Below are 22,070 nucleotides of genomic sequence, written 5' to 3' on the forward strand. Positions count from 1 at the left end.
AGTGGCGGGAGAAGACAGGCAGCGAGGGGGACCCTGGTTCATGCATCACCTGTGACCCCGGGCCCCGGGGCGAGGGTCTGGGCCTGACACTGGCCTGCTCACCATAGCTCAGGGCGTCTGGGGCAGCCTGGGTCCATCCTGAGTCCACAGCTACCTACCTCCCTTTACCTCAGGGAAGGTCAGTCAGTTGAGCGCCACCAAGACTGTGGCACAGAGCTGGCCTCCTGAGGCTGCTGTGCTGTCCCTATACTCAGCACCGGGCACCCAGAGTGGATTACTGACTCTCTTCGTGCCTCGGTCTTCCTAGCTGTGAAATGGGGATGATGGTAGCTCCCTGCAGCCCTGCTTCATTGGAACAATCTAAGGTAAAAGGAGGGGATACGTGGGGTTCACCAGCAACCGCACAGGCCCGTAGTGAGTACTGCTATTGTTCACCTGTGAACTCCTGGAATTTTTTTTTTTACTCTGCCCTTAGCTCAGAGAGCAGAGTAGGAAGTCTTCCAGCAAGACTAGAAAGTCTGTGGCTTATTTTGTTATGTAACTGAGCAAGTATTTTATCTCTCAGAGCCTGAGTGGATTTTTTAAAAGATTTTTTATGTATTTATTCATAAGAGACACAGAGAGAGGCAAATACACAGGCAGAGGGAGAAGTAGGCTTCCTGCTGGGAGCCCGATGTGGGACTTGATCCCAGGACTCGGGGATCACTCCCTGAGCTAGAGGCAAAAGCTCCACCGCTGAGCCACACGGGTGTCCCAGAGCCTGACTTTTTATTCCCAATAGGGATTAGAATATCTCTCGATATTACTGCACTTTTGCATGTCACAGCAAATGTGACACATCCCAGTGCAGTGACTGGGTCCACAGTAAGTGCTTATCTGCATCAACCATTAAGGTGCAAAGACTTTCATGATGATGATAAAAAGGAAGATAAAGGAGGAAGAGGAAGAAGGGGGGGGGCGCGGACTGGAGTCAGAAGCTGGGCTGCAGTCCAGCTCTGATATGAGCAGACTCCCCAGCCTGGGCCTCCGTTTCCACCTTCTTTACACCTGGGGTACTGCCATAAATCCCTCTGGATTTTGTCTTTGAGCCCCACAGGAATGTCTGTTAAAGGCTGAGGCTGTCCAGAGGGGAAATACATGAAAATACTCTTGCAGTTCCACCAGTGTGTCCACCCTGCTTGCTTCCAGAACGACAGCCTCCGTGTTCCTTCCCATCCCATTTCCCTTTCTTTTTTTTTTTTTTTTTTTATTGGTGTTCAATTTACTAACATACAGAATAACACCCAGTGCCCGTCACCCATTCACTCCCACCCCCATTTCCCTTTCTTCTCTCACCCAGGGAGAAACGCGATGCACCCATTCAGAGGTAGGTGCGGGCCTCCCCCTACTCAACACTAGAGGGCAGCAGAACCAGCATATTTTCTGCTCTGGGAAGGTTTGGTTTTGTTTTCTCCTCCAAAGGGAGAACACGAGTTGGACCCCATGACTTCGTTTAGATCTCTAGATGGAAAAGAGAAAAAAAAAAAAAATCAAAGATAAGGTCGCAGAACTCAAAGGACTTACGTCTCGGCAAAGAGGAGACAGTTAGAAGCAGCCCACAGAGCCCAAGGCCTTGACACAGAGGCTGTGAGGATCTCGCAGGCAGTCCTGCAAGGCTGCGGGGCGCCCACCTGCACCCTTGGGGCCTTGTCGCCACCCAGAAAAGGCCCAGTACACAGCCAGTCTGCACAAGTGGCTTACCGTGCAGACTTCAGAGCTGAACTGCCTGGGTCCACATCCTGCCTCTGCTACTTGGTGGCTTTGGGACTTTGAGCAAACTACTTAACCTCTTTGCCCTCCAGGGTCCTGTTGGTAAAATGACTATGATAACAGGGTGCACTCGGTTAGAGGAACGAACGCATGAATCATGATTAGTGCTGTGTATGGCACACGCAAGTGCTTTGTATGTATTTGGATTTATCATCATCCTTATTGTCATTGTAGGAGGCCCACTGACAAGGAATGATGGTTCTGGTTCGCTCTCCAGGCAGCAGCTCAGCCCTACCTTTGGACTCATTCTCCTGTCCCCTCTCCAGACCTCACCTGAGGTTAAAGTATCATCTCCCAGAGGTCGCTGGGTAAAGCCTATGTGTCATCTGCGGGAGAAGGAAGCCTCCAGGCAGGCCTCACAACTAAGAGAAAGGGTCTCCCAGCCAAGCCCTTGGATAGCAGGACGGAGCTTAAGGAAATGAGACCCGAGAGGCAGGTTCTGGCTGTTGGCAATGGGGGACGCGAGGTCCTTTTCAGCAAGGCTGTGAAGCAAGCAGTGTGGACACTGCAGAGGACCCCATACAGCACAGGACCAAGCCTTGACATATTTATATGAAGCCTGCACTTTTTTTTTTTTTACAGTCTGTTGCATTTAATTATTTCAACATTACGCATGTATTTATATGCATATATCATACATCTCGTATATGCAGGCAGGTATGTGTCTCAAGAGTTAGGAGAGGCAGAGCCACTGCATGTTTCTGTGGCTACAGATCCATATTTATTTCTATGAAGCTGCAAGACCATTAATCTCTTGTGTGATGCCAGAGCTTGAAGTCCCCAGGGCTGGAGACAGAAGGGAAGGCCAATGTACAACACAGGGGACCAAAGGTGGGCCCCCTCAAGGATGGGCAGATGGCTCGTTTTCAGAGAACAGCGGAACAGCGGAAGCCTATGGTTGGTAGACACGAGTCCTTCTTGCCACCTCCACCTTGATGAAGCAGGTGTCCCGCAGAAGCAGGGCCCTTTCATCTGTAGCTGAAGACACTCACATGGCCTCAGAGCTGGAGAGGCTGAGGGGACCCAGGGCAGGTGAAGTGGCTGCAGGCCCAGCTGCAGAGCCTACACCTCATCCTGTGCAAATGCTGTGCACACCCCAGGCTTGAAGCTGGCAGATCTGTGTCCAACTTTCCTGTCTCTCACCCACAAACTCTGTAACTCTGAGCAAATTACTAAATTCCTGAGACTCTGGCTTCCCCTCTATGAAATGGGTGAGGCAGCCAATCCCTGCCCTGCTTCCTTGGTTGGGGTGAGAATTAACCTACCCACAGTAGGTCCATCTGCCATCCTTATACTTGAATCTCACAAAGAAAACCCAGGGACACTTCTCTGCTTAAGTACGGTCCCAGAGACCGCTGGTGGCAGGGTTGGAGTTCATACTTGTGTCCCTAACCTCTATACCAAAAATTACAATTACCGTTTTTTTTTCCTTGGAAGTTAATTTTTTGAGGACTTAGGATGCAACAGATACTGTGCTAAGTGCATTACTTCCATGGTCTGTTTTAATTCTTGAAGCAATGCTAGGGGGTAGATGTGATTCTTTGCTTTATTGATGAGCAAACTGAGGCTCAAAGAAGGGAAGGGACTTGTTCAAGACCACTGAGCTCACTACAGAATGAAGACTCTGCTGCGCAGGCTTAGAATAAGGTGAGAGGTCGCAGGCGGGTGATTTTAGATTCCTGATCTCCCAGCTGGAGATGGAAAGGGGGCCATGAACTAGAGCAGGAATCTAAAGCTCTGGAAGAAAATCCCTAAGACAGCCCTGTGTCCTCCTCATCTCCCATTCCAAGACCCCCTGGAGCTAAGGGTAGAAGCTTTTTAACAGCAAAGTTCTCAGCTCCTCGGAGACACCTTCACATTTCCTTTCTCTTCTTCAGTGGCAGTGGCGGGCCTCTCCCCCGCCCACCCCTGGCAGAGTGCTGGGAATAGAGACTGACCCCAATGACCCAGGCCTTCATCTTGAAAACTTAAATCAGATTAGCTCATTAATGACCTTTGCAAATATCTCCACGGTGGGCTGGCCTCTGTGGGCCCCTTGACCGCCTCACCGGCCACTAGGCTCGGCGTTAATGAATGACTCGGGCAGGCTGGTACAACAGAGGCCCTCTGTGAAGCCAGAGGCACTGGAGGGGGACAGATCATTAATAAATATTGATTTGGCTCCGAGGGAAGCAGCCTGCAAGAGAGCTGGCCCTGGACACCCACGTCGTGGTCTCATTAAGTCGGGGTCAACTGCTCAGCCCGGACGCCAAGGGGTGGCTGGCTCAGGAGCGCTCCTGAGCAAGAGGCCCCACAGGCCTGGTGGGAGCCTGCTTCCTGACCAATGGGTCAGAGAAGGCCTATTAAGTTTATAACAGTTCAAGGAGCAGGCTGAGTGTTCTGGTGAACCCCCTCCCTTCACCAGACAGACGTCCATCAGCCCCAGGGTCTAGTCAATGAGGCACCCAGCCTTCCCCCCGACTTCTGCCTCCAGCCTGTCTTAAGGAGAGCAATAAATCCTCCTTTCCTAGACCCAAAATAGAAGGGTGTTCCCATCCTGTCTTCCCAGGCTCCTGGATGTCTCCTCTGAGGCAATGGCCTCCAGCCTCACAGAGAAACTCCCCAAAAAGGAAAAGGGTAGTGTGCCAACATCCTGCAGGATGAAGACTTTTGAGGGTTTTATTTTTCTCTTCTAAGGAGCCTCTGCTTTTTTTCCAGAGAAGGAATGCCTCTCAGGAGGGTCTTGGCAAGATCGGGTGAACCAAGTGTTCCTGCCTCCTCCTAGACAGAGCAGAGGAGTGGTAAGTTCAGGGCTCACTTTCATCAGTGATATGACAGACCGATCATGTGATCTCTCCATTCATATGTTAAAATAATAGTGAAAAAAATAAGAATGAAAATCAAACGAATGAAAGCACCTTAGCATGAAGTAAAGAGGTAAAATGTGTTGAAATAAATCAATGATGGAATGGATGAATGGGAATGTGTGATATCATGAATAAGTAAAAAAATGACACACAGCATCCTTTTTCCAATTATCATCCTAAACTGACACTATCCTCCCAATATCCTTTGGAAGATGTCACGTATCTTATAAACAAATATACTAGCAATTTGCCCACTGTATCCCCAGATACTGAATTCTGGTTCCTGAAAGCTTACACTGCACTCAGTCTGAGCACCTGCCACTTACAGTCTTAGATCTTTAGATCAGAGTTATGGCCGATCTAAAGCCTCTTGCTTATCATGTCTGTGTCTCTCCAGGTGTCCCTCCCTGATCCTGCTCCCCCTTCTCCCTACCATGCCTGAGGCTGGCTTCTGTGTGCCTAAGTGCCCCTGATGCAAACCACGCTTCCCTATTCCTACAGATATCATGCCACCTAGGAGCTACCTACTAGATAATAAGGCACATGGGTCTAGGCACCATGAGTATCTTTGTTCCTACTGCATCCCTATCCTGTGGTTGACACTGGGTTGGTGCTCAGTGATGAATGATTAACTGAATTAGGGTATAGATATGAATGAAAGAGTGGAAGATGGCAAAGCCAACCATGGTTAGTGAAAGAGAAAGAAACCCTCAAGAGTTAGGATTTTAATAGGTAGGAGCCACATAATTTATAAAATACTAAAGATTTGGGTATCATGGCCAAATGCTACAAATATTTTGAAGAGAATTCAAACAAACAAACCAAAAAAGAGGATACTGTTTTGGGTAATGGGTATTGTCAGAATGGTAAGGAAGAGGAGAAGAAAAGAAAGAAGGAAGCAAGAACAGAGGGAGGTAGTGAAGAAGGAAGGGAACCTGCAGGAGAAGCTGGCCTTCTGTCTCTTAGACTAGTGCTATTTCCAACATGACGCACAGCCAAGTGGTTAAGGGGAAGCATCAAAATCGTGTTCACAGGAAGTAATGTTTGGAAATGATAGGTCATTCCCAGAGCCCCTCCCCCCCACATCATCCCACACATGAACTAGTCTCTCTGGCTGCCAGGGGAGGCTGGACCCAGCCAGGGTGTGTCTGCCATCAACTCTAAATCATTACCCTTGGTCAGTGCCCCTACCCGTGCAGCTCATGGTGTCAAGTAGCCTGATGGTGGGCTGGTGTTGTAGGTCATAGAGCCCCTCCCTACTGAGGCCTGAAGATGTTTAAGTTCAAGGGCTACTCAACTCAAGCAAGTTCAATCCATCAAATGCCATAACCTTCAGGCTATCTTCCATGATCTTCCCCATAAGCCCTAAAAAGTGGCCAAGTCAGTCTTAGATCTATCTTACATATGAGGAAGAAGAGGTAATGAGGTCACTCAGCTGTCAGAGGGTCAGATGGGATTCAAATCTAGCTGGCAGTACACAGAATAGGAGTCCAAACCCTAAGTCTTGACTCTTACGTTCATGGCCCTTTCTGAGTGGCTATCATGTGCTCCCTCAATCCAACATGAATGGCAAACCAACGTTGTTACAATCATCTCATATTTTCTTATCACCTCCTTCAACCGAGGGAACACACTTGTCACACAGAGAAAAGGTATTTGACGGGGTAAACTGGAATGGCCACGTGGATTGTGGAGTCTCCACTGTCCCAAATGAGCACTGTGTCTCATTTCCTAATATTGAAAATGAGAATAGTGGCATCTGCTTGCTCTAGTTATCTGAGATGACTGTGGTGAAGCTTAAATATCTAACAGGAAAGAATTCTGAAAACACTGGATTTGGCAGCCAAATGAGGGATCCCTCTTATAGAGAGACTGCTTATAAATTTATGATTTTCCTTAGCTCGGAGCCATGTGATCTGGCAAATGGACTGGGTTTGCCCTGGATCTTTGCTCACCAGCAAATAGAGCTGACTCTCATAGACTGTGAGGTAGCAAGCCCCATACCAACCACACCAAGAGGCTCCGTTTCCAACTCTGGGCTTGGTACACACCCCCCTGCTTTGGCTTATCCTCTTAGCCGAGGGTCTGCTTGTGTCCATAAAGCTTTCTGCTGAAACAGAAGTTTAATCCCCAGCTGTCATGACTTAGGACAACATCCACACACCCAGCAAGCATCCAGGTAGACTGAAAAAGGCTGTCAATCCTTTTACAAACATGCAGATCCTTGGTCTCCTGCAGACCCAGAGCCACGTGCACCTTCAGCACTGAGAGATGTCACTGGGGCAAAGTGAAACACACAAGAGAAGATGTGGAACCAAGAAGAGGACAAAGGGAAGAGGGCAGCAAGAATGGAAGCACAGAGGAAGGGAGAGAGGAAAGATAGGCACGGGTGGCCCAGCCATCTGGAGCCCCTACAGCCCTAAGCAGCTTTTCTCTAAGGGTCCTCACCTCCTTGGGAACCATGACCTCTTTGAAACTCACGCATGTGTACCATCTTGCCCACAACCCCAGGGGCTTTTCAGGCTCCTCCAAGGAATTCTATCCTTCCTCCCCCCATAACTTCTCTGAAGCCTCAGCCTTCTCAGCGCCCTGCCCATCCTGGCAGTACTGCTGGAGCAGCAAGGGGGCCGGAAGACAGGGGCGGGGGGTGGGGTGGGAAGGAGAAAGGAATGAGTGTAATGATGCTGCTCTTGTCTCTTCACAATAACTTTTTCCCTTAAATCATTGCTTCAGGAATTGATACAAATAAAAAAGACAAAATCCTAAGTGCTCCCAGGCCAGACAGATAGAAACACAGATAAACAGACAGAAAGATGAATAAATATATAAACAGCCCTTCCACTCCCCACAGAAAATATAGTCATACTGGCACTTTGGACTCCCTTTGCCTCTACCGCAGGACTCTTATAATTACCACAACTTGAACAAAATCCACCAGATGTCCATTTGCTCTTGGAAAATAGCTCCAATTGGATAAATTTCTCAAAAGGTGATAATCCTAGACCTCTGTCTAGCCAAGACATTCTGTCCGTCTGCTTCTCCTGCCTGCAATCTGCCTCCATGTAGGGATTTTCCATCCCCCCTCTAAACGTAATGTCATGCAGAAGACTCAAAGGGAAAGGTAAAAGGATTAGTAGATTGATCGATGGAAGATATTAATGCTCTTTCATGTTGGGTAGAAGAAGGCTTTGAGGTCCTCAGGAGAGAGGGTAGCAAGAGAATAGACCTCAAGTATTCAAAAGACTCTCTGGATTAAAATCCTATTAAAGTCACATCAGCTCCTCCAGGAGGCATTTTAGAAGGTTGAGGTTTCTTTAACATGTCACCATAATTAACCTTCCCTTAAGCTGTTTTGGGTGGGGAACTTTAGCAATTAAGAAACTGAAAACTTTCATTTTCTATCACCCACATGGCCTTTTGAATGGTTTAAAAATGAGAGTGGAAAGTGGTTTAGCCTAATTGATTCAAGGGGTTCAGATCTCCCACTTCAACCTGCTGTCAGACTCACTCCTGAGATCTGAGCCCCTCAAAAGAAAGGGCACTTTGTCGAGTGAAAGAATCAAAGGTTCAGGTCTACCATGATGCTTTTCTTCCTCTAATCATTCTCCCACTGAGTTCCATGGAAAGAACAACTCTGCAAAGGGATGGTTGTTTTCCCTATAAAGATCTGTTTCTGGGCCCACACTCCAGTTCACAAAACTGAGAAATCCAAAGAGCCACCCTTCTCTGCAGTGGCATGACAGTACTGTTTCAGAACTGTGGGCACCCTGAGCCACTATTTTGTTCTGAGGACACGGGGGTCCAGAAGCTGTGTCAGATAGGGGCAGCCAGTAGGCACTGGGATGACCAACAACCTGAATAAATAAAATGAGACACGTGTTGTTTTCAAGGGTTAGACCTACCAGTGTTGTCTTCACCAGCTCAAATGTCAACTGTTTCAAATGTCAACACTCTGCCAGATTCCATCACTTTGCCCTCATCATAACACCTGTCCCTAGACTATATTCACCGGGGTGTCTTGTTGCCCTTGCAGCCTCCAAAAGGGTAGTATTGAGACTTTCTCCCCCCAGCTCCTACCGCGATGTATGCTGCACCGGGGTGGCTTGACACAGGCTTACCCACAACCACACAGAGTTTACTCTGTGCCTGAAGGCAAGTCATGGCCTCTGATTTTTTACAATGAAATATTAAGGAGTCTGTTGGGCTGTAGGACCTTTGAGGTCATCTGCCAGTTCTCAGACTCTCAGAAAAAGTTGTTGTGTACAGGTTGGCTTTTCATGACTCTGTGCTTGGGTCATGATTTATCATAACAATGATGATAATGGTAAGAATAGAGAAATCTATTAAATTCTTAAACAGACTCTACAGGGTTCCCAATGTTCCACCAGTGTTATTTCATCAATCCTACAAGGTAGATTCTTGTTACCCCCATTTGATGCAGTGGGAGATCGTGGAGGTCAGTCATTTGCCCAAAGTCACACCAAGTGTAGTACTCTCTGGTTCCGGACCTCTGGAGTCCTAACTATTCTTGCACATCTCCATTAAGAACCTCTTTTCTGAGCCTCCAGTTCAGGCTACCCGCCCTTTAGCTGATCTACATACATCTTTCCTGGCTCCCCAAGGAGCTGCCTGTCTGCTCAATTGCTTTGATTTCCTACCCCAGGACCCCAGCTGGCCTAGCCTCCACCTGCTCCAAGCAGAGGCAGAGTTTGCCCCAAGATCCGGCAGGCCCTTTGTCCTGAGGGCCTGCAGTTCCTGTTGCGAGCAGGTGGCCGGAACAGCAAGAGAAGGCGGTCATCAGCAAAGCAGCTTGGGAGGTGGAAGGAAAGGAAGGCAAATAAGGGTTGATCTGAGGAGGAATTCCAAGTGCTTGCCCCTCAGTGACCTGAGCCCGTGTGCTTGGCTCTCCACACTCTGCAGGGGCAAAATCCAGGAATAAACTTTCCTTGTCTTGGTGATAGCCATAGGAGGACAAGGGCAGGAAGAGAAGAGATCTGCTGGGAAGGCCTTGGGGGTATCTTTTAGAAAATGTTTCAATGGCCTGTGCAAAGGGAAGACCCACATCTTTCCTCATTTTAAGACATCTCTGCCAATTAGAATGTTATTTTCAGCTACAGAGCTTGAAACCCCCTTGATCCAAAGTCTTCACTGTTTGGGGGGAAAAAAAAACTTTCGATTTTACAGTAGAAAAAAGTGTGTTTTGATTATTTTTTGGGGGAAAAACAGTTCATCTCAGCAATCACACTCCTAAGTACCCAAAGGAGCTAAAAACTCATGTCCACACAAAAACCTGCACATGAATGTTCATAATAGCTTTATTCATGATTGCTAAAATTTAAAATATATAAAATTGCAGCAAGAGAAAGAAAATTATTAATATAAGAAATAACTATCTTGAAGAAGTGAAAAAAAATATTAAATGTCTAAAATGTGCTACGTACTCCTCTAGGTCCCTAACATACCTTCTGTAGCTTAATCCCCTGCAGTGGTAGATATTATTTTTTCTAGTATTTTTTTTTGATGAGAATGTCGAGTTGCTTGTGTTGTAGAATCCCTCTGTTTCTTACCTGTGTCTTTCTTCTTATCCCGGGAAAGCTCATGAACAGTGGCACCAATGTCATGCCTCAAGATCTTGATGATGTTTCCCAGGACTGGCATACTACGTTTATCCAGATAGGTAAAAAATTCATACTCATCTTTCTTTAAGCGAGAAGGTCTGGATTCAATGTGGGTCAGGTTTATATCATTCTCCTAGAAAAGAGAATAGGGAGTGTGAAGGAGAAAATCACTGGAATTAACACAGACAAATACACGAAACTAGGGTGGTGTCTGGGTGGCTCAGTTGGTTAAGCATCCAACTATGATCTCAGCTCAGGTCTTGATCTCAAGTCATGAGTTTAAGCCCAACATTGGGCTCCATGCCCAGGATAGAGCCTACTTGAAACACAAGCACACACACACACACACACACACACACAACCAAAGTAAAACAACACAATAAAACACAGAGAAAGGAGGAACAGGATATATATATATATATATATATATATATATATATATATATATAAAGAAGGAAGTCCTTAAAGTATTGAAAGTTGTTTACTTTTCCTTACAAAACCAAGCAACAAAAGTGGGGGAAATAGTGCAAATGCTACAGAATTTAATCACATGTAAATCATCTAAAGGCCTAGAGTTGCAAACCTAAGACTTTGGTTTGGTTCATATATCTAGGGAAGCAGTTGTCAAAAATGTTTACATAGGGAAACCTTCTTTCCCAAATGAAATCCTCTAGAATCTCAATAATAATAATATCTCAGTAAGTTAATAACACAGAAGCAACATTGCCCAGCTTAAATAGAGTCCCCAGGAGTCAGGCTTATTGGGTTTATATCAAAGTTCTCATATGGATTATAAGATTAAACAATTTACTTTCATGTTTCTAAAGCTCCCTTTTCCTGTCTGTAATTTGGTGATATTAATGATACCTGCTTCATAAATTTGTTGGGAGCATTGGTAGAGATGATGTATACATACCCTCGGATACATGGTAAATGCTCAATGAAAATTAGCTAGTATAGCTACCATTCATATTTTTATACAATTACTTTTCACTCAGATTATGCAAAAAATATATGTTGTATCTTCCAGGTACTGATCAACCCAGGTGGTTGATATATATCAGTGAAAAAAACAGACCCAAGATAGTTTCCTTTACAAAGCTTACATTTAAGTTGTGGGAGATAAATAACAAACAAAAGATAACTGATTTCTGTATTATTTTGTAATGGTTATGATAAAACAAGGCCAAGGGGAAAAACACAAAGCAGAGCAAGTGAAGGTTATAGCCAGTCCTGGGGGAAAGCAAGGACAAGCTGCAGTACTAAATAGGGTAGACACACAAGGCCTAATTGAGATGGGAAGATTCATGTATATGTGGGTTTTATTAAGTGCCAAAAACAAAAAAAAAATACAATACTATAGCTCCTCAACTTTAGTGTCTTTGGCTGGTGATGTTTCAGCTATCATCAATTTTGTCATGAAAAAAATCATTTATGTATTTTGATTCTCAAATTTAAATGCATGGTAGTCATCTGCTTCTCATTCAGAAAGTCTGATTTCATTGACAGAGCCATTCTTTGTGAGAAAAGCCAAGAATATGCTCTATAGTTTCTTAAAACAAATAAATGATAGAGGTTGTCCCAAACATTTAAATGAACAAAATGTACCCTGAAAAGAAATCTAACTCGACTAATTCTAAAATTCCAAAACATGAAATTCATCAATATTATAGTTCAGGAAGTATATCTTTTTTTTAAGAGGAGGGAGGGACAGAGGGAGAGGGAAAGAGAATCTCAGGCAGGCTCCACATCCAGTGTGGAGCCCGACACAGGGCTTATTCTTACTACCCCGAGATCATGACCTGAGCCAAAATCACTCAAGTAGGACACTTAACCAACTAAGCCATCCAGGTGCTCCAGGAAGTGCATTTTCTCCTTGATTGTTAAGGGCATACAGTTGAAGAGAAAACATGGATAATTAAAATGATGACATCTTTTAATTTTGATTATCACTTCATAGTTTAGAATTATGTTCTGTGAGTAGGTTAAGTTGTAAAACATGAAATCAGAGATGATGGTGCTTTGCCAGAAGTGGCCAGAAAGTTACTGGTATTCTGACCTTGTTCAATGCCTTCCCTGTCAGGGATACAGTGAGGATTCTACAAACATCAGCTTTTATCATTATTATTTACTTATGTGCAAAGCACTAAAAATGAAAACCCCTGAGTATAGCAAGCACAATAATAAGTAACCTCACACAGGTATTCTTGCCACACTCTCTTCTGCATAATCCCCAAGGGCACATGATGGAACCATTGTTTATGGGCACCAACTGCAGAAATACACCCTTGACAGTGATGACTAGGTAGCCCAATGTGAGGGTCCCAACTAAAGAGAGAAAAAGTATGTGGAGGAGGTAAGATCAGAGAGATAACAGTTGCTCTGAAGCTTTCCAGACAAACAGAGGTAATTTCCTAAACAAAGCAAAGACCAATGTCATCCTTCTTGGCTCAGATAGAAAGAGAAGGGGTAAGTTCCACCTGCTATTTACCTAAGGTGAAAGTTTAAAGGAAGAAATAATAAATTCCTGCCTCATGTAGAGCAGAAAATACAGCAAGGCCATGAACCAAGAGTGGACACACCTCTGGCATGCTCATTGGCAAGAGTACAGCTGGTGGTGTAAGGGATGAGAAAGGTGGGAGGTGGCAAAAAGCCTGGAAGACAGACTGATGGTTGTGTTCAACATCCACACTCCATCCTTCACAAAAGCACTTCCAGAGAGAAGCCTCTTACTTTAGGAATAGCCATAAAACAGCATATGCCCCATGACTCAGTTTTTATAATTCTGGAGATCTAACTTATGGGGAAAAAAATTCACCAAAATTTATAAACTAATTAAACTCCCACAATAGGGGAATGATTAGGAGAATTATAGTGGAATCACTCAATGGAGATGTGCCACCAATGAAAAGCAAGTAACATTCACAAATCAGTCAACGCTATATACCATTAACACATTAACAAAACAAAGGATTAAAATCACACAGTCATCTCAATAGACACAGAAAAATCAACTTGACAAAATATAACATCCGTTTATGACAAAAGCTCTCAACTAAACAGACATAAAAGGGACATACCTCAACATAATAAAGGCCATATATGAGAAACTCACAGCTAACTTCATACTCAACAGTGAAAAGCTGAAATTTTTTGCTCTAAGACCAAGAACAAAACAAAACATGGAAGCCCTAGCCACAGCAATTGGACAAGAAAAAAAAAATAAAAGGCATCCAAATTGGAAAGGAAAAGGTAAACCTATCACCCTTTGCACATGTCATGATACAACGTATAGAAAGCCCTAAAGACTCCACCAAAAAACTACTAGAACTAGTAAAAAAAAAAAAAATTCAGTAAAACTGTGGAAGAGGAAATAAACATGCAAAAATCAGTTGTGTTTCTATACACTAATAATGAGGTATCAGGAATAAAAATTAAGAAACCAATCCCATTTACAATTACCTCAAGCAGAATAAAATACTTAGGAATAAATTTAACCAGGATGTGAAAAACCTATACATTGTAAGACAGTGATGAAAGAAATTGAAGAAGTCACAAATAAATGGAAAGGTATACTGTGCTCATGAATTGGAAGAACTAACATTGTTAAAATGCCCACACTACCCAAAGCACTCAACAGATTCAATACAATCCCCATCAAAATTCCAAAGACATTTTTCACAGATCTAGAACAATGAATCCTAAAATTTGTATGGAACTACAAAAGACCATAAGTAGCCAAAGAAATTGAGAAAGAAGAACAAAACTGGAAATATTACATGCCTTGATTTCAAATGATACTACAAAGCCATAGTCATCAAAATAGTATGGTACTGGTACGAAAACAACCCATAGATCCTAAGTTAAGAGTCTCTTATAGTTTGTCTCCCTCTCTGATTTCATCTTATTTTATTTTCCCCTCCCTTCCTCTATGATCCTCTGTTTCTTAAATTCCACATATGAGTAACTGGGTGATTGGCACTAAGGAGGGCATATTATGTAATGAGCACCGAGTGTTAGATGCAACTGATGAATAACTGAACTCTACATCTGAAACTAATGATATGCTATACATCAATTAACTGAATTTAAATAAAATAAGATATATAAAAAATGAACACATAGGTCAATGAAATAGAAGAGAGAGCCCAGAAATAAACCCTTGCATATATGGTCAATTAATCTATGCCAAAGGAGAAAGAATATATAATGGGGAAAAGGAGAGTCTCCCTAATTAACGGTGCTGGGAAAACTGGACATCTACATACAAAAGAATGAAACTAAATCACTATCTTATACATGAAAATAAATTCAAAATAAAGACTTGAATGTAAGACCTGAAACCATAAAAGTCCTAAAAAAAAATAGGCAATAAGCTTTTTGACACTGGGTTTAGCAGTATTTTTTTGAACCAATCTCTTCAGGCAAGGGCAACAAAAGCTAAAATAAACAAATAGGACTAAATCAAACTGAAATGCTTTGGCATAGCAAAGGTAACCACCAAAAAAAAAAAAAAAAAAAAAAGCAACTAGGAGATAATTGCAAACCGTACATCCAATAAGTGGTTAGTATCCAAAATATATAAAGAACTTACATAACTTAATATCAAAAAACAAACACCTCAATTAAAAAATGGGCAGAGGACTTGAATAGACATTTTTTCCAAAGAAGACATACCAACAGGTACATAAAAAGATGTTGAACATCATTAATCATCAAGGAAATGTAAATCAAAACCATACTGGTCAGATTGGCTATTATCACAAAGACAAGAAATAACAAGTGTTGGCAAGGATGTTGAAAAAAAGGGAACTTGGATAGCATTGGTGGGAACGTAAATTGGTGCAACCACTATGGAAAACAGTATGGAGGTTCCTCAAAAAAATAAAAACAGAACTACCATACAGTCTATCAATTCCACTTCCAGGTATTTATCTGAAAAAAGTAAAACAAAAACACCAATTTGAAGAGATGCATGCATCTCTATGTTCACTATGATAGCCAAAATTGTGCAAGCAACCTAAGTGTCCATCAATGGGTGAATGGATAAAGAAGATGTGGTGTGTGTGTGTGTGTGTGTGTGCGTGTGTGTGTGTAGAATTTTACTCAGCCATAAAAAAGAAAACTCTAAAGAAAAAAAATTGCTATTTGTACCAACATGATGGACCCAAGGTATTATGCTAAGTGAAATAAGTCAGACAGAGAAAGACAAATACCATAAGGCTTCACTTACATGAGGAATTTAAAATACTAACAACAACAACAACAAAAAAAAAAACAAATGGAAACAGACTCATAGATACAGGAAACAAATGTTGGTTACCAGAGGAGGTAGGAGTTGGGAGGCAGGAGAAATAGATGAAGGGGATTAACAGGTGGAAGCTTCCAATTACAAAGAAAATAAGTCATGGGCATGTGATGTACAGCACAGGGACTTTGTCAATACTATGGTAATGACTTTGGATGGTGACGATGGTAACCTGACTTCTGGTGGGGATCATTTTGAAAAATTTAAAAATATCAAATTACTATGGTGTTCACCTTAAACTGACAAGGTGTATGTCAATTTTACGTCAATTAAAATAAAAAACAAACCAAAGGGGGCACCTGGTGGCTCAGTTGGTTGAACCTCTGCCTTTGGCTGAAGTCATGATCCCGGGGTCCTGGGGGTATGTGCTTCTCCCTCTCCTTCTGGCCCTCAATCCCCACCAGTGCATGCTCTCTCCCACTCACTCTCTCTTTCTCTCTCTCTCAAACAAAAAAATAAAATCTTAAAAAAAACAAGTAACAACAACATGCATAAAGCCATGTCAGTAATCTACTCCAAAATATGTTAACAGTAGTAGTCTACAGATGATGGATTTACAGATAATTTTGTTTCCTTCTTTCTATTTTTTATCATACTTTGACTTTTCTAAAAACAACACTTATTACTTTTATAATGAAAAATTTATTTCTTAAATGGTTGCAATGACAACCACTTGGGAAAATACCCAGGATGCATATAAGTATATGATAATTAAAACACATTTTAAAAAATTATGCCTGGGCCAAAAGAAAAAAAGAAAAAGACTAGAATAAAATGCATCCAAGTGAATTATTATGAGATTATGTATAACTCCTATTTAGTTGCCAAAAGCGTTATAATATCAGACTTATAATGAAAAGAGACATTTATCTTTTAAATGTGAGTGAAGTTTTCAGCTAAGGACACCCCGCCAAACTCTTTAAACTATTTCTTTCCCATTTGAATCAATTTGTTAATAAATAACTCTCAAGTTTGGCATGCAATTTCTTTACTGGAGTTTGTCCAGCTTATCAGTGTGGATCCTTAGATACCAATAATTTTGGTTGCTAAGAGAGGCTTTAGAGATGAACCTCCAAACCCAATTATGATCACAGCTACCTTTTAGTAAATTAATTTTTATTTTTAGGCAAAGGAGTCTGTGTAGGTTTACAAGTTGACCACATCACAGACATCTGAGTGAAGGCAAGGGAAGCTCGGAGAATTGTGGAAGGGAATTGTGAAGACAATTTCATGACTTGTCCAACAGAATCAACTCATAAAAGATAGCAAGGTAACACCTTAATCAGGATGGCTGAGCAGAGAGCATGGGGACTCAGAGAAAAAGAAACTGAAATGAACCTCTGATTTCAATAAGGATTAGCTAGAAACCCCTTCCTGCTCCCATCCTTGAGGAAAACTTTTCTAAATAAGGGTCTTGGTCACTAGTGAATAAAACTACAGATGCACAGAATTCACAACGGTGAAAAATGGATTTGCCCTTCTGGGTCTTTTCTGGCTTAGGGTCCATTCCTTCTTCTTCTGCTTCACTGCTGGAGAAAAGGAGAAGGGTACAGTGGGGAGAGTGGGCTTTGGAAACTAACCTGAGTTCAAGCTCTGGCTCTGCTGCTTTCCACCCTTGGACACAACAGTTGGTCCTCCTGAACTTTGGTTTATGGTTAAAATAAAGACAATAATATTACCTCGTAGCTCAGGGGGAAAATAAAAAAGGAGAAAAGCACCTCACACAATTTTGGCTTCATTGATGGATATACAGTAAAGACTTACTATTATGCTTCGCCTCTTTCAACTTGATGTAAATATACATTCTCCAGGGAGGCAAGATGCCTTATGTTTTATGAGATGTTTCTCCCTTTTTATTTGCTTTACCCTAAATTTTTCTCAGCTTCTTTCTTTAAAGCATGTTTCAAAAAGGAGAAAGAAAAGCAGAAGGTACTTTCAGACAAGACTAGGCTGGCAAAGGAGAGTCTCTTGCACCACTACAGGCTGTTGCCTTAGAATAAACTTGAACGAAGTTAAGCTCTGGCCTATTCCAGAGGTTTCTGGGGGAAAATCAAAGATATTCACTAAGAATGTCCCAAATCGGGATCCCTGGGTGGCGCAGCAGTTTGGCGCCTGCCTTTGGCCCAGGGCGCGATCCTGGAGATCTGGGATCGAATCCCACGTTGGGCTCCCGGTGCATGGAGCTTGCTTCTCCCTCTGCCTGTGTCTCTGCCTCTCTCTCTCTCTCTCTCTCTCTCTCTCTCTCTGTGTGTGTGACTATCATAAATAAATAAAAATTTAAAAAAAAAGAATGTCCCAAATCATTGGTCTCACGTAAACCGACAGGAGCGTTCAACAACTCATTCAACCAAGCACCTTCCATGTGCCACCGTTCATGGTGCTGGGATATGTGTGAACAGGGTGGGAAAAATCCCTGCTCTTCCTGAGCTTACATTCTTGAAGCAGAAGATTAACAGTAACTATGAAAAATAAGTAGAAATATATATATTTCTACTTATTTTTAGAATAGACAATCTTCAGATTGAATGGAGAAAAATAACGCAGGAAGGAGGGATTGAATATTCTGGGGTGGGGGGGCTGCCATAAGGTGCTATTTTAAACAGGAACAGCTCAAAAAATAAGCCGATGATTTGTAAGTACAGATCTGAAGTCAACAAGAGAGAAAAGTATGAGGGAACCACAAGTGCAAGGGTCCTGCGGTAAGACAGCACACAATATGACTGAGGAAGGCCAAGCAGGCCTAGAGTGTCTGGAGCAGAATGAGCAAGAGGATGGGCAACAGGACATGAGGTGAGCCGTCACCGACAGGGACCTATGGGCCCTTCCCTGGACTTCACGTTTCGCTCAGAGTGGTAATAAGAAGCTATGGAGGGTAATGAGGCAGAGAAGATACCTTTCTTGACTCACACTTTGAAAGAGGTGGTCTGTTTAAGAGTAGCCTCATGGGCCAAGGGCAGAAGCAGTCTGGAGGCCCCTGTAGTATTTGGGGTAAGAAATGATAGTTACAGGAGTAGAGAGGGGGACACAGGCATAAGGGGGACCTCTTATATGTTTTGCCCATCTTGTCCTGTGAGAGGGCCCGGAACCACCCTGGTAGAGCAATAATCTGGAAGTAAATCCACTGGGATGAATAGGAAATCAAACACCGTCAGAAAAGTGTGGGCCACACGATGAAATTGTGGCGTGAGCACCATATTTTTGCCCACCCTGCCCTGGAAAAGACTCCTCAAGTGGGTTCAAGCTGCACCATCAGCCAGATTCATGCCCTCTGGAGACCGTCCTCAGGGACACACTTGATCCCACTGGAAAAATCTCCGTTGTAATCTCTGGGCCTTTTCTGGCCTCTGTCTTCTCCGTCTCTGTTAGATTATCCCTTCACCTTCCCCTCATTTAGCTGGAGTTGCATCCAACTCAGGGGAGACTCCTCTCTGGGGAGAACTGGGGCCTCTTTAGAGAAAAGAACAGTTGTGTCCTTGTGTTCCTCTTCATACTTTTGCTCACCCCAAGGGTCACAAGATAGAATAGGCCCAGTTTCAGTCCAGGGCTCCCAAAGAGCAATCACAACTCATGTGATTGGGGTCATGGCACTCTTTAAATTGTCACCATGTGGGATCGAATTTCATAATAAAAGTTCAGAAAGTATATCCTGTGTTGCTCTTTCTCAGACATGTCCAGCTCTTAAGTGATTGAGCGGCTAAAACCCACACCAGTGTTCAATCTGAAGTCCTTGTAGTCAACCCTTGCCCGTGCAGGAGGGTTAGTGCTGCACCACCTGTGCGGGTGGACAATGAGAGCAACTTAAATGCCCACCAGTGGGACAGGATGCAGTACAGTCGCACATGAACACACAGCAGGGAGAACCAATGAGAACACTGAGCAGATCATCATGGCAACGTTTGTCATGCCATCATCAGGAGAGAAAGCTGCAGAATGACAGTCGTCATACAATTCCAACTTTACGAAGAGTCAAAGCTTGCAACTCTGTGCCCTACATCACTAATGGGCAGCCATATATAGCACAGTCTAAGAGGATGGGTGGGAATAATATCAGATTCAGATTAATCCCTACATCTGGGGAGGAAGCCCAGGGACTTTGGTCATTTCTTAAGCAGGGAGTGAGTTACATGGCTGTTCTTTGTATCATGATCCATATTAGGGCCTTTAAAGAAAATTTTAAGAAGTCATCTGGGTGGTAAGAACTTTTTTTTCCCCACCCCTAATGGAGCTCAAAGCTCTTCTTATTTTGATTGAAGGAGCAGTGTTCCTGTAGACATTTTACCGCTCACGACTGCTCTGGATCTACGGCCAGTGGGGTCAAGGCAACCCTCGTGATTCATTCTAGATCCTGTCCTGCTCTCCAGGCCCAGAGGTTACAGGCAGGACCTTAAAGTCCAAACTTCACATAGTAAACATGGCATATCTGCCTACATGTAACCCTGCAACCCAACCTCTGTCCCCAGGAACTCTGAGGTGGGCAGATACAAAGGATGTGAGGATTCTACGGCCTGACTGCTTGCTTATTCTCTGCCTTTAAGGGATGTGGTTCTTTGTTCTGGAATTCAGTTCCCCCCTCCTCTCTCTCCTGGCCACCCCCTTCAGGTGTCAGCTCAAACATTCCATCTGCAAGAAACCCTTCCTGGCTGACTCTGCCTTGTGGGCCCCTGAGCTTCTCTCCTTTCTGTAGGGGCAGAGAACAACCATGACTCGCCCCAGTCTCCCCAGCACCTTTACAGGATCTGTAAGCAGTGGATGCTAAAAAAAAAACAAAAAACAAAAAACAAGAAAAACAAAAACAAAAACAAAAACAAAACATTAATTGAATGCATAAATATGAGAGGATGAGCTCACTGAATATCTGATACAGAAAAGGCACAGGTCCTCTGGGTACAGGCAGAGCATAGGATGTGAATGTGGCCAATACCGACTGGGCCTTTTCCATTTGTTTCCAAAAGCCCCGTCCATCGTGAAGACAGGAGGTGACCTCTGAAGCAGTTTTGGTTAAGTGTCTAACCTTGGGCAGCTTGCTTAGTCAGACCTCTGTGTCTCCATCAAGTAAACGGTGCTAATTGAGAATACCCATGAACTCAGTACTCTCCATCCATGTATTTGCTCATTCCCTTCCTTAGAGAACTTACAGTAAGGTGATTAGTGGAATGCTAGCAGAGGGAGGGAGACCTCTTCTTTGCAACCTCCCCAGGGGCCTGACATCTGATTTTACAGCCTATTACGAAGCCACTTGCAGCAAAGACTCTCAAGAGACTATTTTTCCACAAAGGGGCGGGACACGAGCTAGTAGAGGCTAAAAATACAGAGAGCTACAGATAATGTTTAAATAAATGCATGAAGAACCGAAAATCAGAACAACTGAGGACAGTGAGATGTTTTCAAGTTCACATGTTTTCAAGTTTCATCTTGGTGTCTTCCTAACTATTTGACCCCAGTTCATGAAAACATCTGCTTCAGTCTCTCCCCATGAAGCCAACACAGTACTTCTGTATCTCTGTTATAAATACCCAAGTGATTGTGTTACATTCTGGTATTGTTACTAGCTGAGGTCAACAAGTCCACAGGTCCACTGGCAGGTAACAGCTTCCCTTCATGGGACAGCGATTTTGGTGCTAATCATCCGAGGAAAAGATGGGCTCCCAGGGAGGGAATGAAGCCTGACCATGGAAATCTGCCCTCACTCTGCAGATCTCAGGTTTTGTTTGAGGAGTTGGGATGCCCATAGGCACTCTTGACGGCGAGGGGCTAATGAAGCTGTCACCATATGGAGTTGGGACAGGGGTCCAGGTCATCTAGGTTCACACAACTCTTAGTCCTTGGTTTATTACTCTGAGCATGTACTAAGGTGTAGTTAAATGTCCCTGCTGCATGTCTGCTATGCTGCAAGCCATCGAAGGATGGTCCTGTCATCAAACATGGATGTGATTGGGCAGCCCGGGTGACTCAGAAGTTTAGTGCAGCCTTCAGCCCAGGGCCTGATCCTGATCATGAGACCCAGGATCAAGTCCCATGTTGGGCTCCCTGCATGGAGCCTGCTTCTCCCTCTGCCTGTGTTTCTGCCTCTCTTTCTCTCTGTGTGTTTCTCATGAATAAATAAATAAAATCTTTTTTTAAAAAAAACATGGATATGATTGCAGTGAGGGACTCCTAGGGTACAGAGGATTCTCCATATGGAATGTTCTCCCTCCATCGCCAATCTTAGGGGAGCTGGATAGATTTGTGGCCTTTGTCTCTATTAAGAACAAGTAAGTCTATTTACACCATGATTTTTGCTTAGATTCTGCCCTGCCTTTCACTGGCTGTTTTCACAGTGGGGATACTTCTGTGTAATGCCTTCTGGCACCCTTCCACAGTAGAAATGTTGCCTTTAAGTGATTCCAAATATGCCTCTTGTGATTTCTACACCTTGCCCTTTTACCTCTGAAGCAATAGAAAAAGTAGTATTTCTCTCCCAGAATAGCCCTTCAAATATGTCCTTGCCCC

General features: G+C 43.5%; 1 protein-coding gene across 1 annotated transcript in view; it reads right to left on the reverse strand.

Moving 5' to 3' along the window:
* Positions 1-22,070, reverse strand: part of PAH (phenylalanine hydroxylase) — an 80,054-nt gene that overhangs the window by 45,878 nt on the left and 12,106 nt on the right. Inside the window, exon 3 of the mRNA XM_077846115.1 lies at positions 10,223-10,406. Within this exon, the coding sequence (XP_077702241.1) occupies positions 10,223-10,406 (184 nt within the window). The remainder of the gene's footprint in view (positions 1-10,222; positions 10,407-22,070) is intronic.

Source organism: Canis aureus, chromosome 13 (genome assembly GCF_053574225.1).
Source record: "Canis aureus isolate CA01 chromosome 13, VMU_Caureus_v.1.0, whole genome shotgun sequence".
Lineage (NCBI taxonomy): Eukaryota > Metazoa > Chordata > Mammalia > Carnivora > Canidae > Canis > Canis aureus.